The sequence below is a fragment of the Chinchilla lanigera genome, unplaced genomic scaffold, assembly GCF_000276665.1.
Source record: "Chinchilla lanigera isolate Chin_1 unplaced genomic scaffold, ChiLan1.0 scaffold00106, whole genome shotgun sequence".
Taxonomy (NCBI): Eukaryota; Metazoa; Chordata; class Mammalia; order Rodentia; family Chinchillidae; genus Chinchilla; species Chinchilla lanigera.
In genome coordinates this window covers 5,599,952-5,621,577 of record NW_004955507.1, presented here as the reverse complement: position 1 = coordinate 5,621,577, position 21,626 = coordinate 5,599,952, and the positions used below count along the sequence as shown (strand labels likewise).

Here is a 21,626-nt window from a genome sequence, read left to right as displayed (position 1 = left end):
TTTTTTTTTTTGTTTTTCTCCAGTACCGGGAACCGAACTCACGACCTTGCGCTTGCCAGGCAGGCGCTTTTGCCGCTGAGCTAAATCACCAGCCCCTTTAATTTCTTTTGAATTGAGGAGGGAGCTTTGAACCCAAGGATTTATGCATGGTAGGCAAGAGTATTACCACTGAGCTACACCCCCAAACTCCTATAAAACCAATTCAAACTAATATTTAGAATTTTTAACATTTTTGCTATGATCAATAACAATCTAGTAGGCTGGGTATGGTGGCACATGCCTATAATCCCAGCATTTGGGAGGCTGAGATAGGAGGATTACTGTCTAACCAAGGCCAGCCTGGACTACAAAGTGAGTTCAAGGCCAGCCTGAACTGCACAGTGAAATCCTGTCTCAAAAAAAAAAAAAGAAGTCTAGTTAATGAGCAAGTATGATTGTGAACATGATTTAAACGTGACCTGCTGGGGAGAAGAGATTGGACCATGATTTTCCAGTAGGTGTTTAGTTGGTTATTTTTGAAAGGATTATTAGGATCCTCAGAGATCATGAGGACTTCTGAAGTCAGCTCACAGGAATCATTTTTAGACCTTTTAAAGGTTGCCAACTGTCCCTCATGCTCTAATTTCTCTTACCTCCTCTTTCTGCATTCACAGCTGACTCCACTGAATCCACACAGACTTCCATGAGGAATCCATCTGTGGCTCCTAAAATATATGGAGAACAACAGAAATGCACAAAGGTACTATCTATTCCGATCAATCGCTCACAAATATAAACATTTTACTACCAAAATCTAAATGTCAAACCATAGGGAGTAGGTAAGTACCCTAGGCACCATGAATGCAGTAAAATATCACATTAACTATTAAACTGATGTACCATAACTGTGAAACAGGTACACAGACCTATGTGCAAATCATACTGAACAAAATAGACAATGAACATCAAATCAGTCTTCCTTAAATACCGACCTCATCATCACATCCTAGCTCAGATTCCTACAATGCTTCTCGACCCCTGCATGACGTTTAAATGTCTTTATAAGGAATATGTGCTTAAAAGCAAGAATGAGGTCATATCCCGGTCCCATCACTTACTGTGTGATTCTAGACAAGTTTCTTGAGTTTTCTATGTAAGTCGGCAGGTCTTGCTACCTACCTGAGAGTAGTAAAGCGTAAATGACCTAGTTCATGTACAAGGCATAGTGCCCACTAAGAATTTAAATAGTGTCATTAGTAAACCACATATTATTTCCTCCTTATGTCTCCGGTTCTATCTAATCTTCATCCTCACAATTACTTATGCTATCCCAACCCATAAAATCCTTACAGGTTCATCTTTAATGCTAAAATTTTCCAACTGTCAAGCTACATTTCCCTTTTTTTTTTCCTCTCAAAGTAGGAAATTCTTTCTCCCTCTTTTGAACACATTTAACTCTTTATGAGTTATATATTCCTCCTTAGAACACTATTTACTTTCTACCTCTTATTTATGAAGTGTCAGATCACTCTTACCTGACTTAAAGTTCCTAAGGTCTTTATGTGAGAAATCTTTATTAGCCAAAGCAAGCACAGTAGTCACTTAAACATTTACTAAAAGCTGAGTAATTGCAAATTCATATATTGATACTAAAAATGATATAGTTTCAAATGTTTCCTGTAAGTTAAAGATATAATTTATTTTTAATTAAAAATATTGTGTACTTCATGCAGTGATGTGTGGAAGAGTGTTCACCACAGAGTGGTAACTGTGAGCAGATTTGGAATTATTTTTACTTTCTTCTTTGGTTCCATTGCTTGAATTTTTCTACCCAATATGCTAGTTGTGTGTTTACTGTAATTTTGTGGTACTGGGTATGGAACTAAGGGCCTTGCACTGCGCGATATTACCAGCCCTTTAAAAATATCTTCTATTAGTACACGTTTCACTACATTCATTGTGGGAAACTGGTATGCATACATAACACATCTCAATTCTGTTTTCTCTTTCCCTCTGCCCAGGCCTCTTTTGCCAGCAGTCACTCATTTATCTTCTAATTCTTTATAAATTATCATACACACAGACCAACAGCCAGACTAACAGGCCAAAAAAACCCATATAAAACACATAAAAGAGAATTATTATTATGTACTCTTTTAACATTGTCCATGCTGGATTACAGTAACTTTTTTCCTATTACTTATCTTTTATTTTGCACTTTATTTATATATAGTGTCTAAGAGAAACATCCACTATTTAAGCTTATGCACCTGATTTTATTTCACTTAACATTATGGTCTCAAGGTGCATGCATTTTCCTATAAATGACTCCAATTTATCATTCTTTAGAGTAGAGTAGTACTCCACTGTGTATAAATAGCACATTTTATTGACACAATCATCTGTTGGTGGATATATAGGCTATGATTATGAATTATGCTGATATAAACATGAGTATGCGTATGTCACTGTGTTTGATGTCTTTAACTTTTCATTATAGACCTTTTTAATGTATTTTTTGAGACAGGATCTAGCTCAGTTGCCCAGGGTGGCCTTGAACTTGCAATTCTTTTGCATCAGCCTCCCACGTAAATGGTATTACACGCACGCGTCACTGTGCCAGGCTCTAATATTGCTTTTATAATGAAAAATTAAACCACCTTTTTGAAAAACAATCATTAGCTAATATCTAACTGCAACTGTTCTTTTTAAAGAAGACTATCAGTGCCAATCTGAAAAACTTGTTAATCTATGTTCTTCACCAACAATACTGCATTAACTCCAAGAGCCTCCAGATAGCTGCTACCCCCCCCCCCCATCAATGCAACTGGACAGTGCTGCAGGGTTATCACTAACCTCACAGAAGGGAACCTGGCTAGCAGAAGATGAGATGTACACAAAACACAGTATGACAGCAGGCAGAGTAAGCAGCTATTCTGAGAAAGTTATTTACAGAGATGAAAGATGAGGACATTTGCTTGAAGCAATAGTGTTTAAAGTGATGAAGCTCAGATAACTGTGGGGACCTCTGAAGACCCTTTCAGTATGTGGGGTGAAAACCATTTTCATACCAATATAAGACTCTGCCTTTCCACTTTCACTCACAAATGGACGTTTGAAGAGGCTGCTAGACTAGACTGAATTTAAGAAGGTAGGTGTGAGAATCCAGCTGTTTTCCATGAAGTCAAGAGATTTGCAAAACTAAGTAACACTGCCACTTTGCTTTCTTCTTTTGTTTAGGAATATTTACTCTTCATGAAAGTTATTTATGTTAACATGGGTTTCTTACGGTTATTTTCTATTTAATGATTTTGTTTTAATTTCTAGTATGATCAAAATGTATAGCTATCAGTCACAAAGATTCTTTGAGGTTCTCGGTGATTTTCAGGACAAGAGTACTGAGCACAAGAAATGTGCGAGCCGCTGGTGCAGAGGAACCAAGAGCTGACGAAGCAGGAGAGGGACTCGCTGTCTCCCGCCTGCCACGTCCGCCCGGCGCAGAAGGACTCGCAGCGTGGGGCAGCCGCGGCCACGGCGCAGCGGGGCGGCTCTCGCCCGCACCCCGCCCTCCGCACTGCTCCCGGCGTCCGCGCGGCCCCGGCGACGTGGGGACGCCGGGCTCAGAGAACTTGAACAAGTCGGTCGAGGTCGCAAGACCGCGCGTGTGGCGCCGGGACTCGGACCCACTCGGGCAGCTCCGTGGCCAACTCGCGCTTCCCACGCTTTTCAAGCCGCCGGGGCAGAGGCGCGGCGCGGAGGAAACTTCCCGGGAAACTGACCGGCCACGGCCCGCGCCTGACCGCCCTACCCCGCCTCTTCCGCACCGGCCGTCCCCGCCTGTGTCCGCGCCGCTTTCCGCTCCAAGGAGGACCCCTGCCTCTTCATGCTCCGCGCGTTCCTCCCCTGTACGCCTTCGCTTTCCACTCGCAGTAGGGGCGGCCGTGCGCGCAGCCGCAGAAGCGCGTCCCCGACGCCCGCGCCCCCGCAGACCCTGCGGAAGCGTGGTCACTGGCGCATGCGCAGTCGCGAGGCTCCGCAGGCGCGCCCCGCCTGACCCGGAAGTGCTGCTGCTTTGGGGCGCCGAGAAAGGATACCCTAGAGCGCTGAGGCGTATTTGGGCGGCAGTTCGTTGTTGTCGGTATGCAGCGGTTGCTCCTTCCACCTGTGAAGGCCTTGATGTGGAGCCGGTGCGTTCCTAGGGTGGCTCCCAGAGCACAGGTACTGCACCGCCACGGACGCCGATCACCGAGGGGATGGGACCAAAAGGCCAGGATAAAGATCGAGGAGAGCCCCACGTCACGTTGCTTTAGCTCCTTACGTTTCCCAACGCGTTTCCTTGTGTCCAGAGACCCTTACGTTCAGATTCAGTGCACTTGTTGCTAGCTTTGTGCTGTTGGCCATATTATTTAGCCTTTCTGTGCCTCAGTTTCCTTATCTGTAAAATGGGGATAATACCTACTTAATAAGGTTGTTACGAGAAATAACATACATCAAAACTTTAGTGCAAGGCAGAAGTTCAGTAATTTTTAACTATATGTTTGAGTTTTGCTAAATGCCCCTAGGTAATCAGGAACTATTCTACAAACCCATTGTACAGAAGAAGAAATTGAGGCCGGCCGTAGTGGTGCACACCTGTCACCCCAGCACTCGGAAGGCAGGATGAGTGCCAGGAGTTCCAGGCCAGCCTGAACTGCACACATTGCGAGACCCTGTCTCAAAACAAAAAGAAAAAAAAAAAAAAAAAAACTAGGCTTCATTTAAGTTGCCTGTCTAGTTACTCAGTTAAGTAGACACAGGAAACTAAACATAGATGTTTTACAGATAGAGGGATGAGGGATGTAGTCGCTTAACAATTGTTGGGAAATTATTGTGTGTTAGGAACTGGGAAGAGAAAGATAAGTAACTACCGTGCTTCCTCCTTGGAGGAAGTTACAGTTCATTTGTTAATTGTTTAGTAAGGCTTTGTTATGTAAGGGCACTGCCTTAGAAACAAAGGTAGTAGAGTTAAGACTGATCAGACACCGCCATCCAGGGCTTGCAGATTAGTGAAAGCGGCAGATCAGTGTTTTGAGAACTCTGCTAGCGGTTGTGCTGTGTTCTGTGACTGACCTATTGGAGACTTCGGAGACTTTGGGAACACCTCCTGGAGGAGGTGACATATAAGTTGAGATCTGTAGTTAAGTCTTACTGGTCAGAGAACAAGAAGCGTTCCAGAGAGGAATTATGCTTAAAAGCCCCAGAGAAGAAAGGAAATAATCTGTTTCTAGGTGTAGACAGTTCTAGGGGAAGTGTGCAGAGAAGAGAAAATCGATGTAGTGTGTGGTCAGGTTGGCTTGAGGCAGGACGTGCAGCAGGAAAACCACTGTGGAAGGTTTGGAAAGTAGTCCAGATAGCAGTGACGATTTCTCCCAGCAGAAGCAGAGATGCAGCCGCTGGGTGTGGGTAAGCCTTTCCCTATTTCTTCAGTTATAATTGTCTGTTTTGACCCTTAGTGTGGTTGCAGCTATGGCATCAGGCGCCCTCTGAGGCCAGGGCAATACAGCACCATCACCGAAGTGGCTTTGCAGTCTGGAAAGGGTACAGTGTCCCTTCCCTCAAAGGCTGCTGAGCGGGTAGTGGGCCGATGGCTCCTGGTCTGCAGTGGAACAGTGGCTGGAGCAGTTGTTCTTGGTGGCGTAACTAGGTGAGTAATTTGCGTGTAGCGAGTCAGGTATTCGGGTTGTCATTAGACACACAGGATGCTTGAGAGGAAAGAGACCTTCGGGATCATCTGGTGCAGCTCTGTCATTTTACAGATGGAGAAACTGAGGCTTTAAAGAGACACTGTATCTGATGGCCTTCCCTGCCATAGAACAGGTTAGTGTGTTATTCATAGGAGCCTGTTACAGACTGGTTTAAGTCGTAACTAGCAGCTTTGGCTTGTTTGTGTATGTCTTCAGTGGATTCCTGTTCTCAATGCAGTTTCTTCCTCCAATCTCAACTGTATTTGATCGTTTTTCAGGGTTCTTGAATTAATCCCAGTACTTCACAGTTCCATATATCACAGTTGCTTCATATGTCATAAATTTTCCTTAACTGTAAACAGACTTTATAGATTTACTGTTGGTGACACCCAAGACATTGTCCTACAGCGACCCACAGCCTTGATTTTGCTGATTGCACTGTTGACTGAACATGTCCCGCTCTGCCCTATGTGTCCTGTAAATGGGTAATTCCTGATCAGATTCAGATGAAGGATAAAGGAGCAAAACTCTTAATAGGTGATTAGAACATTCACAAATAGCTGGTGTCTCTTAAGAGATTTCAACAACCATTGATTACGATTGCCTAGAGCCAGTATTTCATTAGAGTTACAAAATTAGGATATTTATTAGCTCAGTTTAAAGAGAAACTTTCTCTCATCAGCAATTTGGTTGTCCCAAGATAATTTTCTTATAGAAAAGGCAAAGGAAATATTTGACCCTTTCCCTTTATTTACCAATTTTCAAAATAAGCCAGGCCTGGTGCACATGCCTGTAATCCCAGCACTCAGGAGGCTGAGGCAGGAGGATTACCATGAGTTCAAGGCCAGTATGGGATATATAGTGAGTTCAAGGCCAGCCTGTGCAACATAGTGAGACCCTGCCTCAAAATATAAAGTAAAAAAGTAGTTCCCGAGATTTCCCAAAGGAAACAAAGTTTTTGCGTTTTTAAATGCCATTCTAAACTCAAGAGATTTAAACACATTTGATAGGGCCCTATTTACCTTTGATAATTTCCTTGCTTTCCGGTATCACAAGGTGTCCAGGTTTATCTTGTACCTTCCTTGCCTACAGCCTAAAATTAGCTTTTAGTTTAGGGACACTGACTGCTTTTGATTTCTTTCTTCCTTTTATTTTTTTAATGTCATCTGTTTATTTACAAACATACCTAGTAAGCTATGTGAATTGAACAGCTTGATCTAGTTCCAAAGAGCTTGTGCCTCTTGAGATATTCTTCACATCTGTGAAAGAAGATGAATTAAAACATCCTTAGTTCTTAAGCAGTTCATGTCTCACTCTCAAGAAAGGTTTCACAAATCCATATCCAAGGTACAAGGTCATCGTGGCCAGTAACTGCCACTTGTTTTCCACTGAAAACAGCAACTTCTTCCTGGGGTCCTCCTGGTGGTGCCTCTGATGTACCAGAGGTTGTGAACCTCTGGATCAATTTTCCGGTTTTCATAAAGTGTGTATTTCCCATATTCTCTCCTAATTCCCGTTGCAGTATACCGTAAGTGCCATGTAATCTGTTCTAGGAAACCACATAACAACAAATTTGAATATTACTATCTTTCAATCCCCAGAGAACCTAAACCTGCATACCTGTAGGAAATCTTTTCCCTGTGTAAAGCATGTTAATTATCTGGGAGAGTGGAGATAGAGGGGAGGGAGAAGAGGAAGTAGACACAATCAAAGCAAAATAACATGCACGTACATAAGTGTTGTAGTGAATGAAACCCACTAACTTGTAAAATTAATAGGTGTTGATAATTACAGTTTAAAAAAGAACAATGGTTATGGCCGGAGGTGTAGTTCAGTGGTAGAGTATATGCAATCCCCAGCACAAAAAAAACAAAACAAAACAAAAACAGCTCTTTAGGCATTTAGGACACATTTCAGATAGTTTTTGTCTGTCAAGTAATGCTAGTGGAGAAGCCGACCGAAAAAACTGAGCAAGTAGGAGGGTAAAGAAATTGGTACCTGATAGCGGCTGTTTCTTACAAGCTTGTAAGCAGTAAGAGAAAAGGGTATCAAAAGAGGAAACAATGAAATGATGTGTTTACTTTGATTGGGGTCATGATCTACTTGTTGCTGTAAATCGTTTATGAATAACTTAGCATCATATACTCAGAAATTACTTCCCGTCCTAAGGTTGACAGAGTCTGGCCTCTCCATGGTAGACTGGCATTTAATAAAAGAGATGAAGCCACCGACAAACCAAGAGGAATGGGAAGCAGAATTCCAAAAATACCAGCAATTTCCAGAATTTAAAATGTAAGTTTAAAAAAAGAAACAGGTGAGTATCCACTTACCCATTTTTGGTCTTATTTGAAGCCCTATGGAATGGTTAGGTTCCTTTTTTTTTTTTCTTTTCTTCCTTTTTTTGAGGCACAGTCTCCCTATGTAGTTCAGTCTGGCCTGCAACTCACTCTGTAGTCAAACTCACAGTCGTCCTGCTTCAGCTTCCCCAGTGCCAGGATTACAGGCATGTGCTGCTGTGTCTGGCTAGATCCCTTTATTTCTTGATGTTTGGTTCAGGTAATTAATGAGCTACTTAATCTAACATTTAAATCCAGAGTCATCCACAAGTTGCTAATAAGGAACAGGGCAGACCTACTAAATGGCAATTCTGAGAAGGTTTCTGTATTCCATAGGGAAGTAAAAATCAACTGTATGGATCCTCTTTATTTTTGACTTTATTTTGACTTCCTGTTTCACTCAGCTTGAATCATGATATGACGCTGGCCGAATTCAAGTTCATCTGGTACATGGAGTACTCGCACCGCATGTGGGGTCGTGTTGTAGGTCTTGCATACATCCTGCCTGCTGCCTACTTTTGGAGAAAGGGCTGGCTCAGTCGTGGCATGAAGGGCCGTGTTCTTGCTCTCTGTGGCTTAGTCTCTTTCCAGGTAAGACTTTTCAAGTTTGGGAAACTAGAGGTGCTTCAAGGAGCTTCCTAGCTGGCGTTATTTCTTAGGAAGTTCTCTTTGAAGCACTGTAACAGCGTGGGTAAGAGTATGCATTTGAGTAGCTCTGCCACAAGTTATCTGACCTTTGCAAACTATGACTTCCTTACCATAAATGCAGATCATAATAGTGCCTGTTATTTAGAGTTTGTGGATATTAAATGAGATGATAACATAGAAAGCACTTATCTGAGTGCCTGGAGTCAATAAATACTCAAGAAGTTCATATTCATGTATGAATAGAGTTTATTCCCATCATGGGTCTCCTGGGTTTTCTTCCCTTTTCCAAGAGAGTAGAATCCCAGAGGCGAATAGGAAACCGAAAGAGAGAAACACTTTATAGAAGGAAGGATCTTAGAATACAGATTAACCTGAGAGATATTCAGATGTAAATAGTGTTTAAAATCATTTAAGTTAAATTCATTTAAAGGAAGAAAGCACTGAAAGACTCCCACAGTTAAGAGGGTGGGTAAAGCGATCGGCAAGAAAGGGAGTTGAGAGAAGACACTTAGAAACGTGTAGATCAAAGTATAAAGGTTCTGGCAAGAAGATGAGCCAGTTAGAAGGGATTCAGGAGGCAACAGAAACAATGAGTTAGACCTTTATAAAAGTCTAATAGAGATGTGGTAACACACACCTGCAATCCCAGCACTCTGGATGGTGAGGCAGGAGGATTGCCATGAGTTCAAGGACAGCCTGAACAATACACAACAAGACCCTGTCTCAAAAAACTGAAAGAAGGAAAGAAAAACAGTCTGATGGTAACCAGGGAAAGTTAGATGGAACGAAATGAAACTTCATATTTTAGAAGTAAACGCTAACAATAGATTTCCGAGAAGGAAGAAATTTAAAATGTCAGAGTTATGGGAGGAAGAAAAGTGAGCACTGGTGAATTGCACTGTATGTGCCTTCATCTTCCAGTGTCTTATGCAGCTGAAATCAGGGTAATCAGAATAGCCAAGGTAATCTTGAAGGGGAAGGAAATGCCCAAAACAATTTCCTGAGGAGTATATGTATTTGGAAGAAGTGGGGGAATCCCACCTCTTTAACCTGATTCAACTGGTTTAGGAGAACGAGTATGAAAGAACTATAATTGGTGTAATTGGAACAGACAGTGGTTTGGTTGATTGAAAAAGCCAGTTACAACAGAGAATCATAAAATATGACACGTAATGTAAATGTCTAAATTTAGACATGTACTTTCATTGTTATCTTTTTTTTTTTTCAAAGTAGGACTAAGGCTTTTCTTTGAGTCCCCAGATTAGAATTCAACTTCATATCTCTTGCACCTACATAAACTGTTTTCCAGTTCCATTTTTCTTAAAAAAGTGGGAACTCAGATATTTGCAAAGCCTTACAGATTTGTATGATGTCACCTTAAAAAAATTTTTTTTTTGAGACAAGGTCTTGTTATGTAGTTCAAGCTGGTCTTGAACTCACTGTGTAGTTCAGGCTTACCATGAACTCATGAAGATCTTCCTGCCTCAGCCTCCCAAGTGCTGTGATTACAGGTGTGCACCACCATGCCCAGCTCCAAAACTTTTGTAATTGCCTTATCTTCACCTAACTTGACAATAATTGTTTTCAATTAAGCTTTTTCAAACAAGCAATGTAGTTTGCAGAGCCAACTCTCTTTTTATCATTGGTTTACATAATGTCACATTATCTCAGCTATGTAAAGGTTCTGCATACCATGACAAACACGTAGTTTTTTATATTTGGATTATAGTTCAATACAACATTAAATAGTGGTAAAGTACTGATGGTACCAAGTGTGCAACTGTGGGTAAGTCATGATTCTTGGGATATGGGAGGATACAAAGGAGAGGTCAGGAAGGGAATAAAACAGAATAGTTTCAGTTTAGATTTGCCTCTTCGCTTCTGGGCCCTAGGGTCTGTTGGGATGGTACATGGTGAAAAGCGGATTAGAAGAAAAGCCAGACTCCCATGACATCCCTCGGGTCAGTCAGTACCGCCTTGCTGCCCACCTCGGATCAGCCCTGGTTCTTTACTGCGCCAGCCTGTGGACCTCGCTCTCCCTGCTGCTCCCTCAGCACAAGGTAAAGTCTGTGGAGTTTTACCTCATCTGTACAGATGCTAACAGGGAATTCTGATTCTAATGAGAAATTAAAGTCAAACTGCAGATTCCCGTAAAGTTGCATCTGTCAGTTTGCCAGAAACAAGATTGTACTAAAGTTTAGAGATATATTGAACTTGGACTTTAGATAATTTTGAGACTGCAAAAGCAAAACATATACTTACATAGTTTTTGTGCTGGAACAGTTAAAGGGAAATTAGCATAGCTGAATTTTTTAAAAATTATAAAAGGTACATAACAAAATTTTTCATTTTAACCATTTTAAGTGTATAGCTCAGTAAGGTGAAATGTATTCACAATATTGTACAACCAGTCTTCAACATTTTTTGATACCCATTAAATAACTACCCTTTTAAACTACAAGTTACTTTCCCTATGACTTTAACTATTCTAGATACCTCATATAAGTGGAATAATACAGTATTTGTCTTTTTGTGACTGGCTTATTTCATGTATCATAATTTCCTTCACCTTGCAGTCCTCCTGTCTGCCAGGATTCCATTTTTAAGGCACAGTAATATTCCGTTGTACATGTATATGACATTGTTTATCTACCCATCTGTCAATGGATGTATTACTTCCATCTTTTAGCTGTTGAGAGTAATGATGTGAATATAGGTGTGTAAAATATTTTTTTGGTTTCAGTTCTTTTGGATATATATCTAGAAATGGAATTGCTGGGTCATATAGGAGCTGAATATTTTGTCTGCATTGTCTATTGGCAAAGGTTCAAATACAAATTTTAGGGAAAAATGAGGCACACCAACAAGAGGTATTCCGAACTTTTTTGTTGTTATTTTTGTTTTTCTCCGGTACCGGGAACCGAACTCACGACCTTGCGCTTGCCAGGCAGGCGCTTTGCCGCTGAGCTAAATCCCCAGCCCCAAAAAGCTAATACTTACGTCTTTTTTTGTTTTGTTTTGTTTTGTTTGTTTGTTTTTGTTTTTTTCTGGTACCAGGAATCAAACTGATGACCTTGCGCTTGCCAGGCAGGCGCTGTGCCATTGAGCTAAATCCCCAGCATATTCCAAACTTTTTAACTCTGACTCACAGAAGGGATGGTGGATAGAAAGGCAAGGCAGGCCAGAAAAGAGCTATATCTGAACTCTTGGTGGTATACATGTTGTATTGTTTCTTAAATAGGGATTTACCATTCATTTTCACCTAGTAAACCCAAGCAAGAGCAACTTCATTGAAGATAGCAATATACAGTATTAATTCCTATCATTTTGTTTTGAAACCCTGTATTATTTTTCTTTTTAAAGTAAAGAAAAAGCTAAGCAATTTTGTCTAAAGGGGTTTTCTCTATGCTGATTTTCCTTTAGGAAGATAGGAGTTTTTACATTTTATGCTTTGATATAAAAGCAAGGTATGATTACTTTTGAAGCCATCATTTATAATAGAGGTCTCAACCACACCCCTAGAGGACACTTTTCTCTAGTATTTTAAAACAGTGACTAGGGTTGGGGATGTAGCTTAGTAGTGCAGTGCTTGGCTAGCATTCACAAAGTCCTAGGTTTGATCCTCAGCACAAAAAACAAAAAACAACACATAAAGCCAGTGATTATTAGGTTAGGTACTGAAATCGTGGATTGACCTAGATCAGTGATGGCAAACCTTTTCAGCTTTCAGTCATAAAAACAGCCCACTGCGGCATGCATGTGGGTTTGCCACCACTGACCTGGAACGTGGAGTGAAGTTTGAGGAGACAATAGGATTGTTAAGTAGAACAAGTCCATAGCTGTTTGGAGCTAGTGGCTTGGATCCCAGGAAGAATTAGAGGTGTTAACTTGGCAGTCATCCCCACAGGGAAGCCAGACAGTTGAAATGTTTGGTCGACTTTCAAAGCCAAACTTGTAAAATCCATTGTCTGCGTTTTATAGCTTCTGTTTCTTGACAGCCCATTCTTTTTATTTCAGTCCCCATAGTCTGGCCTCTACTCACTGTTCTACACACAGATTCACACATCTCAGCACATTTAGATCTATGTGCTCACACATACACTCTGCTGAAATTAAACTGTTATGTATTACTGATCATATCATTTATTTAATCCCTATTTCTTCGTATTACCTCTAATTATGGAAATGATTTGAAATGATGGTCAAGTAACCATTTAATTCTTAATTTTAACTCATTAAAATGAAATAAAATTAACTATTTAAATCAAACTGTATTTTTGGCAGTACTGAAGACTGAACCCAAGGAGTGCTGAGCTATATCCACGGTCCTTTTTTATTTTTATTTTTGTAAATTTTGAAACAGTATCCCTCTAAGTTGCCCAGGCTACCCTTGAACTTGCAGTCCTCCTGTCTGAGCTTCCTACAGGCATGTACTACCGTGTCCTGTTTAAATAAACATTTCACTTAAACTTCATATTTAAATAAAAATAACATTTTATATAATTTCAGTCAAACTAGGCACTGTTTCAGTGTTTCTTTTTCTTTCTTTCTTTTTTTATTTGAGATAGGGTCTTGCTATACACTTGAGGCTGGGCTTGAACTCACTATGTAGCCTGGGCTGGCCTCGAACTCACTGTGATCTTCCTGCCTCAGCCTATCAAATGCTGGGATTATAGGCGTGTGCTACCATGCCTGGCTTTTGTTTGGTTTTTCAGTTTTTTTGTTTTTGTTTTTTTGAGACAAGGTCTTGCTCTGTAATTCAGGCTGGCCTTGAACTCACTATGTAGCCCAAGCTCCCTTTGAACTCATGGTAGTCTTCCTACCTCAGCCTCCTGAGTGCTGGGAAAATAGGGGTGTGCCACCGCACCCAGCTAGGCAGTGTTTTGAGCCCTCAGTAGCCATAGATGATAACATATATCCATTATCATAGAAAGTACCAATAGATAGCATTAATATACTCCTATCATATCTTACTAATGATGTATAACTTTGCATATTCTAGATTATAAGCCGTTTGAGGGCACTGCTTGACTCCTTCGTGTCTGTGTAATGACCTGTTCAAAAGTTCTTAATATTTGATTTGATTCACTGATTAATATCAGAAGTTGGCTATAATAAAAATAAAAACAAATTTTGCTTTTACCAAAAACACTGTCTCTAGGCATTACACAATGTAGATTCTGACTGTATTTGCTAGGCACTAATATCACATGCAACATGAAAATCCAATCCTCTATCTTAAGCCACATCATTTCAATCATGGAAAAGCATTTTTCCCCTGAGTAATGTAAGCCATTCAGTTATCAACAGATTCATATTTAGTACCTTATGCCAAGCAGTAGACTGGGTTACTATAGTCAGGAAGACAGGTGGCAGTTTCTGCCTCCACAAATCTTACAAGATGGTAGATTAGACAGACACGCATAATCCTAATGAAATATGGTGCATGTTAGAATATCTGTTGAGATTACTTAGCCTAGTCTAGAAGCCAATGAAGTTCTGACCTCAAGTTGGCACTTATGTTTGGCCTTGGAGAGCTTTGCTATCTCTCCTAATCCCTGCAATCCAATTGTGATTTTCTTTCTTATTTAGTTGCCTGAAACCCGCCAACTCCTATGGTTGAGACGATTTGCTGGTGGAACAGCAGGTCTAGTGTTCCTTACAGCTCTCTCAGGTAAGACTCTCCTCATCAGAGATGGCCTGGTTTTGTTCACTTCCACGTAGGATCTCTTGCTAATGCTTTGCCCTTCTTCCGGCATGTGTCTATTTCTTTTTCATACTTGTCTTGTTCACACCGTCTTCACCATATTGAGCATCCCTAGATCCCGCCTGTCCAGATTCAAACCTTGGCTTCACCATCTGTGACCGGAATGACCTTGTCAAGCTATGGAACCTCTTTGGGCTTCAGTGACCTCATCTGTAAAGTGGAAATGATGACTGTAGTATGAGTAATATATATGACCTACTTAGAACAGGACCAGGCATGAAGTAAAAGCTACATAAAGGTTAGCTGTTAGTACTGTGTAATGTTCTTGTTATGATTACATTATACCGAGATGGGTCAGATAAAAGGCCTTGAAGATGGTCAAAAGTGGTGAGTTCATTGGGGTAGAAAGACCATTACGGGTTTTTCACACCTCCAATTTAACCCCTGCCACTTTAGAACTGCACTAATAGTATCAGTAGTTCTATTTGGTTAGTCAATAAAGATTAAATACAATTTAGTTATGTAGTTACAGTGGCCATACTTTGAGGGCTCACTGAATTGAATAGCACAGCTTTAGAATGAAAACAGTACTGATTTAGACCAGTGATCCATCCAACCTTTTCCTGTCCTCTTTCCTTTTCTTTTTTCCTTCTCTGTTTTTGTTTGAGAGCATGAATTTTGACTATATACATGGCCATTTGCAAAAATAAGGAGTGTGATCCCAACTTGGAATAATGCACACACACACACACACACACAAAATATAACGTGAGCTGGGCATGGTCGCTTATGCCTGTAATCCCAGTACTTTGGGAAGTCAAGTCAGGAGGATTGGAACTTTGAGCCCAACCTGCAAAATTTAGCAGCTTAGCAAGACCCTGTTTGAAAAAAAAAATTTTTTTTTTGTCTTTTTGAATCAGGCTGGCCTTGAGCTCACTTTGTAGCCCAGGCTGGTCTCAAACTTGACAATGATCCTCCTGCCTCAGCCTCCCAAGTGCTGAGATTACGGGCGTGCGCCACCATGCCTGGCTGAAAAATTAAAAATTAAAAAATGACTGAGGATAGCTGGAATAGGTGTATTGCTGATGTCTGTAATTTACTAAGAGGACTAGTCAATGCAGTATAAGAACCATTGTTGAACTCCTACCATTTTGTACGGTGATGCTATGCATCATTTCCAATTTTTTTTTAATTATTATTTTTTTTACTTGTTACTGTGATTGTTTGATCAGTCTTCCATTCTTATGTCTAATGGACTGAGCAACTCCATTGAAGATAACAGTATGTAGTATAGAAACCACTAAATTTCTGTCATTGTGTCTTGAGGTCATGTATCATTTTTGTTGTTTTTGTGTTGTTTTGATTTTGCCTTTATTGTTGTTTCGTCAGTTTTTAAATTTTTAAAATAAAAAATAAAATAAAATAAAAAATGACTGAGGGAAATGGGCACGGTGGAACATGCCTTTAATCCAGCCTTGGGAGGCTGAGGCAGGAGAAGTGCCAGAAAGTTCACGGCCAGCCTGAGCTACGTAGTGAGACCCTGTCTCAGAAAAAAACAAAAGACTAGGGATGTAGCTCAATGTGAAGTCCCTTGACTTAATCCCTAGTACAAAAAAAAAGTCAAATATTCAGTGCTGTAAAGAAAAATAAAGCAGGATGGAGTACAGTGAAGTAGAGTGGAAGAGAGCCATTTTATATAGGACAGCAGGAGAGATCTGTTTGGTATGGTGACCAAACAGATGTGTGAACGGAGGTATAAGGAACTGAGGGAGGAGATTGTACAGAGGAAGAACATGTTCAGAGTACATCAGCAGTGCTCGGTGGGGATGGGGAAGGCGTCAGAGTTCTGAGGGAACTTTCCCAAAATGACGTTCTCTCCTTACAGAGCTTCTAGTCCCGTTCCTAACGGAGATGTGCAGGAGTCTTCGGTGGGACATGGGAAAGATGCAGAGTTGCTACTCTTTTTTTTTTTAAGTGCCCACAGTGACTGTGATACACACTCCTAATTTGAGAACCCTTCTTGTAGGTCTATTATTCTCCTTTTCCCTAACTTTGATACTTGTTCTGTATCTATTCTCTTATTTTAAGTCTCACTTACCTTGAAATACAGGGGCTTTTGTGGCCGGGCTGGATGCTGGTCTTGTTTACAACTCCTTCCCCAAAATGGGAGACTCCTGGATCCCAGAGGACCTCTTCACCTTCTCCCCCATCCTGAGGAACGTTTTTGAGAACCCCACCATGGTGCAGTTTGATCACCGGGCTCTGGTAAGTGCGGCAAGCAGTGCCGCTCTGAGCACAGGAGCCTCTGGCAGGCCTTGAAGGGCCCCTCAGAAGCGCGAGGACCAGCTACCTGATGTGGTCTTTTGTCCTCAGTGCACCCCTTCCACACAGTCTAATGGAGGATACCCTAGTGCAGGATATTGTGAGCTTCTTAACATTTGAGTATGCCTTTCCGCCCCTGGCAAGTGATAACCTCCGTGAGTCCCGACTACCCTGGACAGTCATTTCAGTGCATGTGAGGTTGAGCAGAGTGCAGAAACTGTGGTTGCCACAGTTATGAAGCACTCCGAAGAGCAGGAGTCTCACCAACACTTTTCAGCTTATTTAAGCCGATAGGTACCTGAGGCACTGCTGTGGGACTGGCATGGTAACAAGGCTTGGCAACTGCGCCTGATGAACTGGCACAGCAAGGAGAAGCGGTAGTAGTAGTGCAGCTGCAGTGATGCAAAGCGAAGTGCTGGGCAACAAGGCTGTGTGGTGGGACGCAGACTTGGGAATTGTAAATCCAAGAGAGGTTTTAAAAGATCAAAGTTAAGCCAGGCTGTTAGGAATAATGTGAACGACAATCAAAGAGGGTCCCAAAGCTGCTTCTGCAGCATGCTTAAGAAACAACCAACAGAAATGGGACCATCGGAATGAGTTGAGCTAGAGATGAGAGATGTCATTGGATTAAGGAAGGCGTATTGAGTGTGAGATAGTCATACATCTAGAAAAGTCCAGAGGACTCAGCAAGGGATCTGGGGCTAGGGCATGTTATCCTGTGGGCTCAGTCCCTATCCCTATATAGTAGAGGTATGAGTAAAGTTTGGTTGAAATTGCCATTGTAGACAGCTGTGCAAAAGAAAAAAAGTGAGACAGGTATGGAAATATGGTAGAACAACATTCTTGACATGGACAAGGAAAAGAGACCTTATTGCTGGTCCTAGACCCTTGTTCTAAAGGGGCAGAATGAGAGTAGGACTTTAAATCTCTTTTGGCAGCAGCTAATCACACTACCATCTAGTCTGCCTATAGTGCAGGAAAATAATAACCCTCATAAGCTACCTTAATAATGTAGGATTAAATAGTGTAGGATTTAATAATGTAGGAAGAAAATTACTCATAAGGATGTCTTTAAAGAATGACTTAAAAAGGAAAGGCCACTTTGCTGGAAAAGTCGAATCAAGTCTGAAATAATCGGTTTTTAACTTTATCTTTTAGTATTACCGTAATAGGACAGTACTTTATCATACTTCTGTAAATGTAAATTATCTTGCTTGCTTTGTGGTACATAGTAACAACTGTGCTTTGTCAGCATTTTCAGTGATACTGTTCTAGAATGTTCTTTCCAGATGATGACTGAAAAGCTAGTAAAAATAGTGCAGGTTACCAAAACAGTAACAGAACTTCGCTGTTTTTTGGTTTTGTTGTTGTTTTCCTTTTTTAGTGGAATGCACTGGATGTCTGTATAATTTTGCCCAGATGACTGCAGAACCTGGGGAACTTCTTGCTGTTTATGATGCATAACATACCACTATTGGTCATTTTAAGTAAATATAAATATGCATACACATACGTATACAGATAATTTGAATTTTTGGAAACTTTAGCTGTACTGTCAACATTGGAAAAAGTCCCAGTTTACAGTGTTGACACTGTACAAAATTAACAGCCATACTAGTGTGGGTTTGATTGAAGAAACTAATAAAGTATTATCAAAATAACGAAACAAATGAGGGCCGCCCCTGGGGGATACCAACAGTGGAAGGCGGCTTAAGAACATTGAGAAGAATGTGTATAAAGTGGTGCACGCGGCATTGCAGTGGGAACCCTGGGTAACGCCCACATTGTAAGCTGCAAGGAGACGAGACTGAGGAGGAGTAACTAAGGCGGAACTAGTTGTAGGGTGGCACTGTGCTTAGTACAGACTTTAGTTTATGGTCACTCAGTGCTTCCAGAGAGACATGTGAATTTAGTGGATGTCCTGGCATGTGAGAGGAACCTCAGCTCTTTTGATGAGAGTCTTTCTTCCCCACAGGGCATCACTTCTGTCACTGCCATTACCGCACTTTACTTCCTGTCCCAGAGAATCCCCCTTCCTCGAAGGACTAGGATGGCAGCAATGACTCTGCTAGCTTTGGCGTACACACAGGTATAAGTCACTTCTCTTTGGTCTGATGGTATCCCCCAGAGAAAGTCAGAAAGGGAAGGTGACAGACTGGAAGAAAACATTTTTAATATTTGTAATAGATTATTTGGAATAACGTGCAGCAGCTTAAGATTTTAAGATATCAATTGTTAAGTGAAAAATAAGCAAGTGATAGAACAATGTATTTTTTAACAGCAAAAAACTGTATGTATGATTGTAAACAGAGATCTGAAAGTAAGGTGTGTAGAAACTGGTAATGCTACTTACCTTTGGGGAACCAGGATGGCCTGGAGCAATGCTGGCAAACCTACGGTGTACATACCACACTGGGCTGTTTATATCGTTGAAAGCTGTAAAAGATTCGCCATCACTGGTAGAGAGGATAATAAGGGGAATTGGGGGCTTATCTATTGTTTGAAATTCCTCAATTGTAAGTATACTTACATTATATACATTATCTGTTTAATGTTCTGTTGGGGGGATGTAGAGGTTTGTATGTTTGGTTATCCATGCCCACTCATTTTCAGTGTAAATTTGTGGTATTTACTTTTCTGACTGGTATCTTTCCTTTACACAGGTGATCTTGGGCATTAGCACTCTGCTGATGTACGTTCCAACTCCTTTGGCTGCCACTCACCAGTCAGGCTCTTTGGCTTTGCTTAGTGGTGCCCTTTGGTTTATGAATGAACTACGAAGAATCCCCAAATAATTTTTAGAGGATCAGCTTTTTGAGAGCTCATCCGAGAACACGGAACTTGGGCTTTCCTATGAGGATGACCTTGACATGCCAAGTGGTTTTCAAATTAGTCACATTATTTAAAACTCTTTGCCTATTTTGAGATAGTCACTGGCTCAAGAATGTCATTAAGTATGGTTATGCCAGAGATTCCTTTTTTTGAATGTTACACCTTATGTTCAAAGTCAGGCTTAATGTATAGGAACAAATGTCTGCCGTATGTTAATAGCCCTTCTTCATAGCCCTGTCTCAGATTTTTAGTGTTGGCAAGGCTCTTGGTTACACAAGCATGATTTCTATGTCTTTGTGCCCCTGGGTCCTCCTCACTAGGGTCCAGCTGGTGGAGACAGTAACTGCAGAGCAGTGCCCCAGTTAAGGGTTTAAACTGTGGCTGAGCACTGGTCTGTTGCTAAGGTCTAGGGTTGTCAGACCTTCTGGGTTTTTTTAAAACCAAATATTAGATTTTTATATGAAAGCTCTTAATTAAATGTTGGCAACTAATTTGAAGTTTTTAAAAATTTAACATAGGCTTAACATGCCTGGGCGCCATACATGACCTATTTGGAATTTCTGAACTAGATGATCTCAGTTCCCTTTCAACTCCAGTATTCTGTGAGTTTCAGTATGATCCAGTGTACCATCCTCAGGTGTTCTTAGCAAAACAAAGACAGACAGTTGTCTGTGATGTTCCAAAAGTCCCAGGTCCTGATGGGCTTATGCTTTTGCTTAGACATGGTTCCCAACTTCTCTCACATTAGATCTTTTAGAAATCTCAAAGCCCAAGCGTTATCCAAGATAATTAAATTACAACTGGGAACAATAGGAGACTGGATTTTATGTTTTCCAAGTGATACCAATGTACATGTAAGTGGGGACCACTGGCCATCCTCTAATAGCCTACTTAATTTAGAAAGTTCTGAGAAGCTTATTCCTATTCCTTCTGAAATTCTACCTACTCTTATCTCACATAATGTGCTATGGTGATCCCGGGTGTACATTAACAATATGTTATCTTCTCTGTAGAATACTTATTTTAAAGAAAGGGAACTGCAGTTACTGGGGCAGGTTCTCTATCTCCTGACCCTTAAATCCGAGTTCTCCTTAGTTAATACTGAGACAGCAGAGGGCAGTATGATGCAACCCAAACAACCATATACTAATGCTTTTACAGTTAGAAAAGTGGCAACTCGTAAGTAAGTTCAAGTTTCAGTTTACTTCATTTTTCTTTTATTACAGTTGAAGAATAAGTTTGGAAAACCAGATCTTATATTTAGCTATATAACTGCATTATGCAATCTGTGAGCTCCTGGTGAACAGAAGTTATCTTAATTATTTTTGTATGTGTTATTCCCAGAGCCACCAGACACATAACAAATTCTGAATGGAATGACTGTGTGAATTAATGAAAAATAAACAATTGCAGATTGATGTCTCAAGTACCTCTTTAAATCACATACCTATAGGATTAAATGATTTTCCCTTAATATTTTCAAAAGTCTTTCAATGATTCTGACCTTTTTAAATACAAAGGAAATGAAAACACACTTCTAATCTTTCAACTCAGCTTTTTTGTCTTTGATGTACACAGACATATGCTGTCCACTATGGTAAGGATAATGATTAGCAATTGCCTAATGATGCTGGGTGTAAAAATAACACTGATGATCATGGTTTTAGGACAACTGGTTTACCCGCAGCTATCCTTCTGGTCTTGGGATGAATGGTGGATTAAATATAGGCATTTGTAACACATATACTTATGTCCCTGCGATAAGGGTGACTGTGTCACCTCTAACATGCATTGCACATTTTCCTCAACACTGACATAATGTCTGTCAGTGAGAATTTTAGGGATTACTCAGCAAAATTATTCTTATTTAATGTTAACTGAAGCATTAGAAGACTACAGCCTTCACAGTCCCTTTCCCAAAGTAATGCAATATAGGCAGTTTTTGGTCTTTCAAAGTGTGGTAGCTGGGCGTGGTGGTACATGCCTGTAATCCTAGCACTTGGGAGGTATTTGGGATCCCCGCTAATAAAGACTTAATGAAGCTAATAAGGTCTAGACTTTTCACCACCAGTGGGACCA

The 21,626-nt window shown here is 40.8% G+C and overlaps 2 protein-coding genes across 9 annotated transcripts in view; one reads left to right on the top strand and one right to left on the bottom strand.

Annotated features, from left to right (window-relative positions):
• Cutc (cutC copper transporter) overlaps positions 1-3,983 on the bottom strand; it is a 46,537-nt gene extending 42,554 nt beyond the window's left edge. For 2 of the 8 annotated variants that reach the window (XR_001231630.1, XR_001231629.1), the window contains exons 1-2: positions 3,804-3,978; positions 633-704 (exon numbers count right to left, since the gene is read on the bottom strand). Coding sequence is in view for 6 of the 8 variants with exons in the window: in XM_005407675.2 (XP_005407732.1) it covers positions 633-704; positions 3,804-3,864 (133 nt within the window). In the remaining 2 variants the exon portion in view is untranslated. Of the gene's footprint in view, positions 1-632; positions 705-3,050; positions 3,753-3,803 lie in introns of those variants that run through there. The other 6 variants (XM_005407673.2, XM_005407676.2, XM_005407675.2 and 3 more) reach the window with 5 other exon arrangements.
• Positions 3,984-4,021: 38 nt separating this feature from the next.
• Positions 4,022-20,973, top strand: LOC102017801 (cytochrome c oxidase assembly protein COX15 homolog). Its single transcript, XM_005407677.2, has 9 exons — positions 4,022-4,197; positions 5,472-5,662; positions 7,872-7,994; positions 8,443-8,629; positions 10,579-10,746; positions 14,279-14,360; positions 16,504-16,658; positions 18,691-18,804; positions 19,379-20,973. The coding sequence occupies exons 1-9, from the start codon at positions 4,120-4,122 to the stop codon at positions 19,508-19,510; spliced, it is 1,230 nt and encodes a 409-aa protein (XP_005407734.1). The 5' UTR covers positions 4,022-4,119; the 3' UTR covers positions 19,511-20,973.
• The last annotated feature ends 653 nt before the right edge of the window (positions 20,974-21,626 follow it).